We start from the raw sequence: 14904 nt of genomic DNA on the forward strand, positions 1-14904 counted from the left end.
ATACTTTAAAAATACAGAGTTATTCTTAGGCAACATATTTATTTGTATATAAACTCTATGTAGAGTTCAAAAATAGAGATTTATCGTTACATTCGAAGCTTTTCGACAATTTACAATACTTTACACTAAACGGAATGGATGGTCACAGAAAATATAAATTGATTTTCAGATGTTATTAAATAAAAGAAGCGAAGTCATCAATTCTTACGAAATACTTATAACCGGAATAAAATTGATTTTTATTAGACAAATTTAATAATGAATGACATCCTATCGTATTTCTTCAGAATACTACATTAATAAGAAATAAATTCGGGTTATAGGTAAGGATAATATAAGGAAGATAATAAATAGGAATATAGAAGAACAACCATTAAAAAAAATAACATTTTCCAATTATTTGGTAGAAATTCCATTTTTATTAGGTAGGTACCTAAATCAAAAATAAGGCTCATCATTAAAATTCTTTAAAAAATACAAAACTGAAATTAAATCTCTACCGATAAACAACAGGACATATCCACAACTTTCGCATGACGCTTGCGTGGGCGCTGCAACCGCGCATCTGTGCATGCGCCGATAGCATTGTCGTGGGAACTGCCACATCCGGACATTTACTTGTTCCTAGATCAACTACGGTCTACGGGGTGGGTCTGGTGATATATATCTGGTATATGTGGTAGGTATCTGTTTGATTGAGGTAATGTCGTTTAATGTCTTTGAGGATAATACTTATAGACATTAGGTTAAGTCTATTTCTATGTAGTTATTTAATTTGTGTAACAAGTACATAATATCAAGGGATGTGATGTGGACCTTTAATGTCATTGTAATCCGCACTTATCATTCGCGATTGACCAGCAAATTGAACGCCGCAAGTGGAACTGGATTGGCCACACGCTCCGAAGGGAAACTGATCATATTCCAAAGCAAGCCTTAGACTGGAACCCCCAAGGAAAGTGTAAGCGTGGTCGTCCTAAGCAAACGTCAAAAGACAATTGGGAAAACTCGGAGCGAGATCAAAAGGGAAGCTCTCGATAGAAATGCCTGGCGGAGCACTGTGGATGCCCTCTGCCACAGCCAGGGGACACAAGAACACAGGAACATAAGAAGAATCCGCATTTATGAACGACTTGGGAATTAATAAATTGGACACAAAAAAAATTTCACTACGTTCTTTTTCCTGGTTTTTCATCGCACAAAGTTTAATCATAAAAAAAATTCAAAATATAACCTTGATGGGGAGATAGAAAATTTTAGCAGTTTGTATTCAGTAAGATGATGAGTATTAACTTATAATTAATTGATATGAACGGTATAAAATTAGTCTACAAAACTAAATAATATTCCAAATCAAAATCCGTTACGAAAATTGATATATTTATTACAAACACCGGTAGTGATAGAATTAACGTGATAACTGTGGTGATAATGACATATAGTATCGTATTATAAAGCGATCATCAGCCATGAGAAATACGGTTGGTAATGGGTCACTTGTCGCGATGACACCTGTCAAATGATGGGAATTGACATGAAAATTATTAGGTTCAAAATTGGTGTCAGAGTTGTGTGACGCATCCAGGATGTTTAGTGAAACAATGCTTCTAAATTAATGTACCTCTTGCATAACTAAGGATATAATATTATAACACCCCGAAAATATGGTTTTCTATAAAATTTTTAGGTCCAAAGGTGTGTTACATAATCCATATTCTTATGCTTGTATGATCTTTTATCTACTATCTGTGGCTAATCAACTACTTATTAAATGCTGTCTAGCTGATGCAGTGAGAATTTAGTATGAATGTATTTTCTATAGGATAGGTTGAAGCTTTAGTTCAAAAAGCCTTTCTTACTAACAGTAACATAATTAAGTCGGTTGCAATGATGATACTATGAATGTATGAATACTTTCTTTAAATATAAATTTATAAAGAATAGAAAAAATTCGATCACGAGGCGGGACTTGAACCCGCATCCTTCGCGCCATTCCGGGGCGGATGCCTAACCAACTCAGCCACTCGTGACCCGCCTGAGCAATCGAATTTATTCTATCCTTTCAGTTTTATGTGTCTTAAGGGACACACCGCGCGCCATCTATTGAGATGATTTAACAACCATTTCAACCAATATGAAGCACTTTTCAGTGAATACAATATTGTAACGATGGAACACGACCTTTTCTTGAATTTATATTTTTTGGTTTTTATGGCATTCAAATGCTTTATAAATATAAATTTATAAAGAATAGAAAAAATTCGATCACGAGGCGGGACTTGAACCCGCATCCTTCGCGCCATTCCGGGGCGGATGCCTAACCAACTCAGCCACTCGTGACCCGCCTGAGCAATCGAATTTATTCTATCCTTTCAGTTTTATGTGTCTTAAGGGACACACCGCGCGCCATCTATTGAGATGATTTAACAACCATTTCAACCAATATGAAGCACTTTTCAGTGAATACAATATTGTAACGATGGAACACGACCTTTTCTTGAATTTATATTTTTTGGATATATAGGATAGAATAAATTCGATTGCTCAGGCGGGTCACGAGTGGCTGAGTTGGTTAGGCATCCGCCCCGGAATGGCGCGAAGGATGCGGGTTCAAGTCCCGCCTCGTGATCGAATTTTTTCTATTCTTTATAAATTTATATTTATAAAGCATTTGAATGCCATAAAAACCAAAAAATATAAATTCAAGAAAAGGTCGTGTTCCATCGTTACAATATTGTATTCACTGAAAAGTGCTTCATATTGGTTGAAATGGTTGTTAAATCATCTCAATAGATGGCGCGCGGTGTGTCCCTTAAGACACATAAAACTGAAAGGATAGAATAAATTCGATTGCTCAGGCGGGTCACGAGTGGCTGAGTTGGTTAGGCATCCGCCCCGGAATGGCGCGAAGGATGCGGGTTCAAGTCCCGCCTCGTGATCGAATTTTTTCTATTCTTTATAAATTTATATTTATAAAGCATTTGAATGCCATAAAAACCAAAAAATATAAATTCAAGAAAAGGTCGTGTTCCATCGTTACAATATTGTATTCACTGAAAAGTGCTTCATATTGGTTGAAATGGTTGTTAAATCATCTCAATAGATGGCGCGCGGTGTGTCCCTTAAGACACATAAAACTGAAAGGATAGAATAAATTCGATTGCTCAGGCGGGTCACGAGTGGCTGAGTTGGTTAGGCATCCGCCCCGGAATGGCGCGAAGGATGCGGGTTCAAGTCCCGCCTCGTGATCGAATTTTTTCTATTCTTTATAAATTTATATTTATAAAGCATTTGAATGCCATAAAAACCAAAAAATATAAATTCAAGAAAAGGTCGTGTTCCATCGTTACAATATTGTATTCACTGAAAAGTGCTTCATATTGGTTGAAATGGTTGTTAAATCATCTCAATAGATGGCGCGCGGTGTGTCCCTTAAGACACATAAAACTGAAAGGATAGAATAAATTCGATTGCTCAGGCGGGTCACGAGTGGCTGAGTTGGTTAGGCATCCGCCCCGGAATGGCGCGAAGGATGCGGGTTCAAGTCCCGCCTCGTGATCGAATTTTTTCTATTCTTTATAAATTTATATTTATAAAGCATTTGAATGCCATAAAAACCAAAAAATATACTTTCTTTAAGTTCTTTACACAATATTTGTACTTAACACTATAACAATTATTAAAATATTTACCGCCTTACTGTTTACTTAATCATAGGTTAAAGTTGCAATGTTCGACCAACAGATGACGCTAGGTGTATTCACTCGCGTATTAACTCTCGCTATAGAAATGTTTTTAATTTTTGATAAGTATTTTTACTGGTGTATGAAATATAGTTTGGTTTTTTACAAGTTTTGTGAGTGTTTAATTCAGTGATCCCCTAGTGATTCAACATTGGTGCCGAAACCCCGGAATTGGACTTGGTAAAAGTAAAGTGAAGTGAAGTTAGGACTTAGAAAAAATTAACAAATCTCAAACACTTAGAATTTTCGTTAAAGTTAATTTGTGGACTTAGAATAATTTGCAGTGATTTAACACTTAGAAAATTTACGAACATTTCTTCAAACACTTAGAATATTTTCTGGACTTAGTAAATTTTGCAGTGATCCGACACTTAGAAAATTTTGCAATAATTTTGTGGACACTTAGAAAAATTTTGATGGCTGTGCTTGGGACTTAGAATTTTTCGAGTTCATGTCAAGGACTTAGAATTTTTCATCGAGTTTATGTCAAGGACTTAGAATTTTTTCGTCGAGTATTTTTTGAACTTAGAAGATTTCTTATACTTTTGCTTGTCACATAGAAGATTGCATGTTAGACAAACATGGAAGCACATATGTCAATTCAATATGACCTTTTTGAGAAATTGAAGAAGGCGGAACTGAACTTCCGGAAGTCACCAAAGGAAAGAATTAAACCATCATATATTGAGACTCGTTTAGAGAATTTGGAAGACTTATGGAGAGAATTTAAAGCTGGTCATCGGAAGATTATTGCTTCAATATCTGCAGCGGAAAAGTCTAAGACTAAGTATTTCTCGGATGATTTATATGAAGAATTTGAGGAATTCTACACAACGTTTAAATGTGTCTTAAAAGATGCCTGTGCAACTGTACCTAAAAGCAATAATAATATTTCTAGTGTAAGTGTAACTAAAGAAGAAGTGAAACTTCCCACCATACAGCTACAAACATTCAGTGGAAAGTATGAAGATTGGCAAGCGTTTCATGACATGCACATTTCTATTGTTCAGAATAATGCATCTTTGAGCAACGTTGAAAAATTTCATTATTTGAAATCCAGTTTAACCGGAGAAGCTGCAACTTATTTGAATAATTATGCTACAACGGATCAAAATTATTTGGAAGCCTGGAAACAATTGGTGAAACGTTATGACAATAAGAAATATAATGTTAATACTGTTATGAAAAGGCTTTTTTCACAAAAGAAGATAACACATGAGATTTCAACAGGATTGAAGAGTTTAATTGATACTACATCATCTTGTTTAACGTCACTTTACAATATGAAAATTAAAACAGATAATTGGGATACATTTATTGTATATTTTGTTGTTACTCGGTTGGATGCGGAGACTCACAGATTATGGGAGAATCATGACAGCCAATTGAATCCAGAGGAATTGGCTACTTGGACTCAACTTTTATCCTTCTTGGAGACAAGGTTTAGAACTTTGGAAAAATTTGAAGCTGTGAAGCATACACCAAAGTCTCAGCAGGCTACTCCCGTCGTTAAACATAAATCTTTTCACAGTTCCATTCAACGTAAAGAATCTGTTGACAACATTTGTGCATTGTGCGAAGGGCCACATTTTATATACAGCTGTAAAAGCTTTCTCCAGCAGCCAGTGAATGCCCGTCAGAGCACAGTAGAAAATAAAAGATTGTGTTTCAATTGCCTCTCATCTACCCACACTGTTAAGAAATGCCGCCATTCAACCTGTTGCAAAAAATGTGGAAGGCGACATCATTCGCTGCTTCATCGCGAAAGGGATAATGCGCAAGAGAATCTTACGCATAATCAGCACTCACAAAACCAAGACAGATCATCCCCATCAAACTCATCAACTGAGACGAAGATTTCAGCCCATTTTTCGAAAGTGAACCCCGTTCCGTTGTCAACTGAAATTCATGTCTCAGCCCATACAACTAGAGAAACTAGTCATGATGTGGTTCTCGCCACAGCCATAGTCAAAGCGTATTCTAGAAATGGTGTAAAACATATAGTGAGAGCGTTGCTTGATCAAGGCTCACAAGCATCGTTCATTTCTGAAAAGACTGTACAATTACTTGGACTTCCACGCATTCCCATAAATGGTTTGGTGTCAGGTCTTGGTGAGGGTTTAGCTAGGAGTAAATACATGGTTTCATTATTCATTGAATCGTATCACAACCCGTCTACCACAATCCAAGTAAATGCTCACGTTTTAAGTTCGTTGACTACTCATATTCCATCTCATAGATTGCATACGCCCAGTTGGCCAGATGTACATAATCTTACATTGGCTGACCCAAGTTATAATATTCCAGGTAAAATAGACGTTCTTTTAGGAGCGGATATTTACAGTGAAATCTTGCTTAATGGTGTGCTTAAAAATTCACAGGGTCTAGTAGCACAAGAAACTACGTTAGGATGGATTTTATCAGGTAAGCTTCCACAAAGTTCAGAAAGATTAACAAATAGAAGTATCACTATGCATATTCAAGAAAGAAGCGACGAGCTTTTAAAGAAGTTTTTTGAAATGGAAGCAGAACCAGACAGTATAGAAAGAAAATTATCGCCAAGTGAAATAAAGTGTGAAGAGTTATATGACGCAACAACTACGAGAAATTCAGACGGAAGATTTGTAGTTAAGCTACCATTCACTAGTGACGATCCTCAATGCATGTATGGAAATTCAAAAGACATAGCAGTAAGAAAATTGAAAGCGTTAGAAAGAAGACTTAAACAAAATTTAGAATTATACGAAGATTACCGAAAAGTTTTACGTGAATATTTGGAACTAAATCATATGATAGAAATTAAAGACACAGATATCGATAACCCAAAGGCAGTTTATTTACCTCATCACGCTGTAGTAAGGAAGGAAAAGGACACTACTAAGGTGAGAGTCGTTTTTAATGCATCATCGAAAGGTGTCAATGATGTATCTTTAAACGACGATCTGCACATAGGTCCTAAACTACAGCAAGATTTGAGACATCTGCTTATGAGGTGGAGAACTCATCGTGTATGTATCATAGGTGATTTGGTTAAGATGTATCGACAGATATTGGTTAAAGACGAAGACACCAACTTTCAAAGGATCGTGTGGAGAAATGACTCGAATCAACCAATTAAGCATTATAAATTATTGACCTTAACTTTTGGGACTGCTTGTGCTCCTTATTTAGCAGTTAAGACATTACAAACATTAGCAAAACAAGAGCAGCTCAGGTTCCCTACTGCATCAGAAATTACTCAGCGTGATTTTTATATCGACGACTTAATGACCGGATGCGAAAATCTAGATGAAGCTTTACACATATACGACGAAATGAATAGTCTAATGAAGTCTGGTGGTTTTCAAATGCAAAAGTGGAGTAGTAATAACACCAACTTTCTAAGTAAAATTGGTAAAGATAAAATGAGTGATGATTTCGTACGCATCAAATCAGATAATCAATTTAAAGTTCTCGGATTATCTTGGAATAGAGAGACTGATAATTTCGAATATACAATTAATTTATCAGATGGTCAACATCCTGTAACGAAGCGCCAAATATTATCTGATATAGCTCGATTATATGATCCGATAGGTTGGATAGCACCGGTAGTAGTTAAAGCAAAGATATTTATACAGAAGGTATGGAAAGCAGGATTAGATTGGGATGCAAATTTAACAGAAGACCTATTGATAGAATGGAATAATTTCAGGAAAGAGTTGAATGATCTGAAGAATATCGTGATTCCGCGCTGGCTTCATACAAGCAAAGATTGCGATATAGAGCTACACGCATTTTCGGATGCTTCTAAAGCTGCATATGCAGCAGCAATTTATCTACGAGTTGTTAATAAACTTGACAAATCTGTGCATGTTACCTTAATCACAGCGAAGACTAAAGTTGCACCGATCGACAAAGAAATATCGATTCCACGATTAGAGCTCTGCGGTGCGACACTTGCAGCTAAACTCGTGTCTGAGGTCGCTCAAGTCATGGGTATAGTTAAAGAAAATACTTACGCTTGGACGGATTCAACTGTAGTCCTTGCATGGTTAAAAGGTCCTTCATCTCGTTGGGCTACATTTGTGAGCAATAGAGTATCAACTATACTTACCATTTTAGATTATAATCAGTGGGGACATGTACCTTCGGAATCGAATCCAGCGGACTGCGCCTCTCGTGGTCTTAAATCTACAGAATTAAAGAATTACTCACTTTGGTGGAAGGGTCCTGACTGGTTGTGTAATTCTACAATTGATATCGATCAACCGATTATACCAGATACAGAAGAAGAAAGAAATGCTAAATCATTTTGTGTTCAACATCAGAAGGAAGAAGATTTTGAGTGGATTAGATTTTCATCGTTGTTTAAAATGTTGAGAGTCATGGCATGGTGTCGTAGAATTTTTAATAGAGAAAAATCTAAATTACCGAAGTATTTAACATCTAATGAATTGAACGAGGCTTTATTTATGTGTATCAAACAAGTTCAACATCATGAATTTGCTGAAGATATAAAACATCTATCATCCAAAGGCTACGTTATAAAGAAAAGCGTTCTTCACAAACTCACACCTTTTTTGGACGAAAAAGGCATTGTGAGAGTTGGTGGAAGAATCAAACAACATCCTATTATTATTCCCGCAAGAAGTCATTTGGCTACACTAATAATTTCAGATACTCATAGTCGTACTCTCCATGGAGGCCCTCAACTCATGTTAAATATTATTAGAGCAAAATATTGGATTCTACGAGCACGAGATCGTGTCAAAAAGTTCTATAGAAGTTGTATCACATGTTTACGTCATTCTAAAGCTCAGAAAACGCAAATAATGGGTGAACTCCCCGATGTTCGATTAAATCCGAGCAAACCGTTTAGATCTACCCGAGTGGATTACGCTGGCCCTATATTAATGCGTTTCTCTCCAGGTCGTGGTTCCAAAGCCTACAAAGGGTACATTTGTATTTTCGTGTGCATGGTGACCCGAGCTATTCATTTGGAAGCAGTTTCTGATTTGAGTGCAAAAGGATTTATAGCTGCATTCCGAAGATTTACATCAAGGCGAGGTCACTGCCAGGATTTATATAGCGACAATGCTACCAATTTTGTAGGAGCGGACAAACTCTTGCAAAGCATGTTACGGGAGGCACGTAAAGAAAATCCCAATGAATTAGTGGATTTGTTGTCTTACGAATCTACGACGTGGCATTACGTCCCTCCATATTCGCCAAATTTTGGTGGATTGTGGGAGGCAGGGGTACGATGCGTTAAGTCACATTTGCGTAAGGTCATAGGTGATAGTACGTTAACCTACGAAGAACTTACTACTGTACTTCACCAAATCGAAGCTTGCTTAAACTCACGTCCTATTACTTTACTTAATAATAATCCGGACGATCCCCTACCCCTGACACCAGGTCATTTTCTAGTTGGAGAACCGCTCATTAATATTCCAGATGAAAATCATCTTGTCCAAAACATATCTCATCTAGAAAGGTGGAAAACAGTACAGAAAATGGTTAATGAATTTTGGACAAGATGGTCCAAAGAATATTTAATAACGATGGCCCATCGTCAAAAATGGACCACTAAAACTCCTGAACCAAACATAGGCGATATTGTTGTTTTAAGAGATGAACAGCTGCCGCCTTGTAAATGGGCATTAGGTAAAATTGTCGACAAACACCCGGGCCCAGATAAAATCACTCGTGTAGTAACTGTGAAATGTAAGAACGGTCTTTTTAAACGCGCTTTAAGTAAAGTTTGTGTATTGCCTAAATGATTATTCTTTTTGTATCCAAGTCATTTCACGGTGGGCGGCAGATCTGTGCAGGTCTAATAAGTTTTTTTTTGTTATTCATTATGTAATGTTGAGAAGTTTTTTTTTTTATTTTTATTATTTTTACTTTTGTTTTGTATAGAGTAATATATATCTATTCACAGAGAATGTATTGTTCAACGCATATTTGTTAACAGAGTTACGAATTTATAAATGTAAATTTTTTTTGCCTGTAGCAGCAATTCAAACATTTTTTCATTGCTTATTTTGTTTTTGAGTATGTAGTTAGCTTGCTATGTAGTAGTGTTAAAGGTCGTAACTTTATTTTTTTTGTATACTTTGTTCACTTATATTAATGTATTTATGTTGATTAAGAGGACAAGTCCTCGGTGGGCGGAATGTTTACTTAATCATAGGTTAAAGTTGCAATGTTCGACCAACAGATGACGCTAGGTGTATTCACTCGCGTATTAACTCTCGCTATAGAAATGTTTTTAATTTTTGATAAGTATTTTTACTGGTGTATGAAATATAGTTTGGTTTTTTACAAGTTTTGTGAGTGTTTAATTCAGTGATCCCCTAGTGATTCAACACTTACAGTCTATTATTTTGACCTATCACATCCTTAAATCATTAACACATCATTCAACTCTCTAACATAAATATAAACAAAATTATACAAAATTCAAATGAAATTCAGTAAAACTAAATCAATAAATTACCAGGAGCATTAACTTGTAACCAAGTTATGTTCGAGGAATGCCTTGTCGCTCCCATTCGTAAACTCACGACACTCAGATGAAAGAGGCATGAATTAGAGGAAATTATGCGCGGAGCAGACTTGCGATTTTGGTGCGACTTTTTAAATTCATATTCATTTTACTTTGATTGTTTAAATGATAGGATGTCAGAAAGGAAAGTGCGTAGAATCATTTAAGTTTAATAATGATAACAAAATCATACATCCACATTCCTTTTTAGATTTGTAGAATTATGAATATCCTTGTGAATAATACCAATTCATTAAAATAATAAAACTAAGACCTACTAGTTGATGATAAGAAAGTTTTTGAATGAAATATCATCATTAACACATTTTCTTCATTATCTTCTGAAAATAAATCGATTTTCAGACAATTTGACAGTGACAATAACTCTTGCGACCATCCTGCTACACCTTTGCAAAAGAAACCGCGTTATAAGTCGATATATACGAAGATACAAATCATAAGATCCATTTTGAATCTTCATTTTAGCAAAATTACTTTATCCACAGACAGCTTTACATTTATAATATCACTTGCGACTTTTCCGTCGCTCGCTTACCCAAGAAATCGCGTTATAACATGAATCACGTAATAAGGCGTTTAGAGGCTGACATTGACAGCGCCGATCTTAACTCAATGTTTCAACTAGGAATTTGAATAACGATGTGAACGACACTTTAGCTAAGCCCTTGTTTATATTTACTAGCTATATAACTCCTACGCTTTCCAATAATTATCGAAGCTATAAATTACTTGAATGCAGTGTAAAAGTTGCATTAAAAGTTAGTGGTAAATTAACTCAGTGTAAAGTTTACTGTGTCGACGACATGTGTCATCCGCCAACACGCACTTGGCCAGCGTGGTGGTTTATGGCCTGTACCCTCATAGGAGGCCCGTGTCCCAGCAGTGGGAACGTATATGGGCTGATGATGATGATGATGATGATGAAAGTTTACTGTATGTAATTTGCATGTGTGAAAATATTTGTCGCCTTCCTAGGTAAAAATAAAGTCGACTAAATAATAATATAATGTAATATCATCTAATAATATAAAAATGAATCCCAAAATGTGTTGGTAAGCGCATAACTCGATAACAGCTGAACCGATTTCTTTAATTCTTTTTTTATTACATTCCTTGAAGTACGATGATGTGTAGAGAAAACGTGAATATGTACTACGGGCAAAGCCGGGGCGGACCGCTAGGGTCCGAAATCTGAAAATAAAATTGACCAGTGTAATAGATTTCTAATGTTATTAGTAATTACATGTATAAATCATATAGCGCACTTTTGAATGTAAAGATACAATATAAAGATAATTTTAATTAGATCAATCATTCGAATTAAAAATTAGGTATATTTAGACTTAATCTAATCCTATCCTAATTAATATTATAAATGCGAAAGTTTATGAGGATGTGTATGTGTTTGTTACTCTTTCACGCAAATGCTACTGAACCGATTACAATGAAATTTAGCACGCATATAGAAGGTAACTTGGATTAACACATAGGATAGGTTTTATGCCGAAAATCCCATGGGAACGGGAACTATGCGGGTTTTCCTTCGAAAACGCGGGCGAAGCCGTGGGCGGAAAGCCAGTCTTAAATAAACACATTCTCAGTAAACTAAAATACGTTCTTTTACACAAAACGTCGATTTTCTCTCGTAAAAAATCACATTCCAATATAAAATAAAACACAAAGCTTTACTTTCATTCCATTATAACGTTAAAAAAGGTTTGAATGGAACATAACCAACTCGGGATCGAACCCTGATACCATCCGCTTATAGCTCTCGAGATCCATTCAATTGTGGAAAGTTTATTTATAGCTTTAGTTGTGTATTAGATTTATTTTCTGCAGTTTTTTTAAAGTTAAGTTTAGATTTTAATGTTGTGCCTGAAAAAATAATATATTTAAAGTTTTTCTTATTTAATGTAGAGTTACGAAAAGAATACTTGTTGTGTAAAATAGTTGTCAATAGAAAATGTGTTATTTCCCTTCTTTCATGATTTTCAGATATCAATTTGATTAAAAGCTGTAGCCGTCTGTCCGTAATCTTTAAAACTACGCAAAGGATTTTAAAGCGGTTTTTTATATATTATTTTGTTAATTGTATATAATTTGAGTATTCTATAACGCGGGCAAAGCAGTGCGGGGAAATCTAGTATGATATTGTATAATATTAAATTCCAGATAGTTCTAGTATACAACAACTTTGTTTAGATTCTGATCACCATGTTCTAGAAAATGGACGGATTCAGAACTTATCGTAATACATATAATAACAAGTTGATAAGTTGCTCTTATCATTTTAAAGTATCTCAGAATCAGGAACATAAAGCAATTTATATTGTGAACAGGATGGAAGCTTGTAGCCTTGTCATTAATTAAACTAGATATAGGAAAGTCTTTGGTACACAATCTAGCCCTTTACAATGTATTTTTGGTTCAATATATTTGGATGGAAATAAAACTCTAACATGATACTTATGTAATTTGAAATAGGAGTAAAAGTTGCAGTAATGAAAAAAAAAAAGATAAGTTTTAATCCACATCTATTCCTGAATCTAATAAAAAAAATATTTGAAATTATGTACACATACAATCCGCAAGCCGATATCTGTCTCTAACGCGAAATATAGGAAAATGAATACTTATAGGTTAAATTCATAAAAAATAGAAAAAGAACGAATTCTAATAACTATCTTTTTTTATCCCTGCAAATTGACTTTGCTTGCCAAAAAAAAGCTTCTGTTATAAAAGCTAGTCACAAATGAACATCTTTCCATATTATAACAGCCAATCTACACACAGCCACAACAATTCGAAGTTCTAATTTAGGTTATATACTGTACGAATCTAAGGCTCAGTGCACAAAGGTCGTCTCCCACGGTCCGGCGACCTCCGCTCAAATGAAATCAGACGGATCAATCACGCGAATTGCAGACGTGTGCACTACACCTTACAGGGCTGTCACTTCTGGAATAAGAATAATAATTTTGAAGAAAAAGAATTCATGATGATTTCTGTGTGATTTGTGACCTTTGTAATTTCGTCTGTATAGTAGGTACGGGTACCTACATAGGTGTGCACTGTACAGTGTATGTTATATACGATGTCCGGGATTTGATAACACGTGGAAATACAGAAAATAACGAGTTTTCATTTTAAATTAATTTACTTAGGTATGAAAATGATCAGTAGATAGATGGGAAGTCTGCGTTTTTATTACTCAGGAAATTAGCTAACCTACTTTACACAGTGAAATCAAATTAAAAAAAATTACCAAAATATAACATGTGACAACCCTGAATATATTCATACGATTGTAACACATGTTTTGCGCGCAATACAAAGAAATTAATAATACATTTATGTAATCGAAAGCTTTGTAAGTGTTCGAGTTCGACTTTAATATGACAAGCTGTATGCTTGTCATCACTTTGACTCTTGAGACGTTATTTAGCTTGTTAAAAATATTGCAATCAGACATCGAAATATATTTATTTTTTCGTATAAGAATTGATTTCAGGGTTGCCCAATTTACTATGTTTTTACTACTATACTACATAGTACTTACAAACTATTACTACTATACATGGATTAAGTTGTGATATTCCTAAAATATCTTTAAGTTCTATGTTAAAATTAACTTAAGATTAAGTTAGCCTAAGCTATTAATATATACGTTAATAATAAATATATTATATAGTAATTACGTGTATAGTAATTCCACACGATGTGTTGACTTTAAAAAAAATTTATTCTTAATATTAAAAAAAAAACTAAAAGCTACGTATGCTAGGATAAAAATTGTAGACACTAGTAAAAAATACACACTCACTTATGATAGAATAATTATCTGTGTTTAAAAGATATTAGATAGATATAGGTACCTATTGTATAACTGAAATAATATGATAAAATCAGAATTGAAGTTAGAAATATCGAGTAAGTACAAGAATTACGGCTAGTAAAGATAACAATAAATTGCCCAACTAAGTTTCTACGGCTTCCTACGACCACCCTACAATATCAACTATTTATTCAAACAATGAATCACTCAAAATGTCATTAATTATTCGCCCATTACCCATCAAATATTGTTCAGCCCCCACGTATAAGACTCCAAACTAAATCTGTTTTATGCGTCGCTATAAAATATTATTTACATCATAGTTTTAATTTAATGGAGTGCATCTTTAATACTTTGTTGCTATTAAATTTACATTTTAAAATCAGAGGTAAAAATTGTTTGCCTATGCAATTTACATTTTCAGACTGGCGTGCGACCTGCAATTACTATAATACCTACACTAATGTACACATCTTCTATAATAAAAAAAATTAATCGCCAAATGTAAGCGCAAAACTCGAGAACGGATGTACCAATTTCGTCAATTCTCTTTATAACATTCCTTGAAGAAACGTAAACATGTACCACAGTCCACAGACGAAGCCGTGGCAGACCGGTAGTATAAGTATATAAACATACATGTACCTTAATATTATGTAAAAGAAAAGTATATTACAGTTATGATCGATAAAACCCATATTGAATGAAATATTTAAAAATGCAATGTATCGTGGATGTAACATAATGCGAATCAAGATTATAATGAGGCT

General features: G+C 34.7%; 1 protein-coding gene across 1 annotated transcript; it reads left to right on the forward strand.

Annotated features, from left to right (window-relative positions):
• Window positions 1-4324: 4324 nt before the first annotated feature.
• On the forward strand, window positions 4325-9508 carry LOC123694537. The gene has a single exon (XM_045640000.1). It carries the CDS (start codon window positions 4325-4327, stop codon window positions 9506-9508), a length of 5184 nt encoding a protein of 1727 aa, XP_045495956.1.
• Window positions 9509-14904: the final 5396 nt, after the last annotated feature.

The sequence above is a fragment of the Colias croceus genome, chromosome 9, assembly GCF_905220415.1.
Source record: "Colias croceus chromosome 9, ilColCroc2.1".
NCBI classification, from domain to species: Eukaryota; Metazoa; Arthropoda; class Insecta; order Lepidoptera; family Pieridae; genus Colias; species Colias croceus.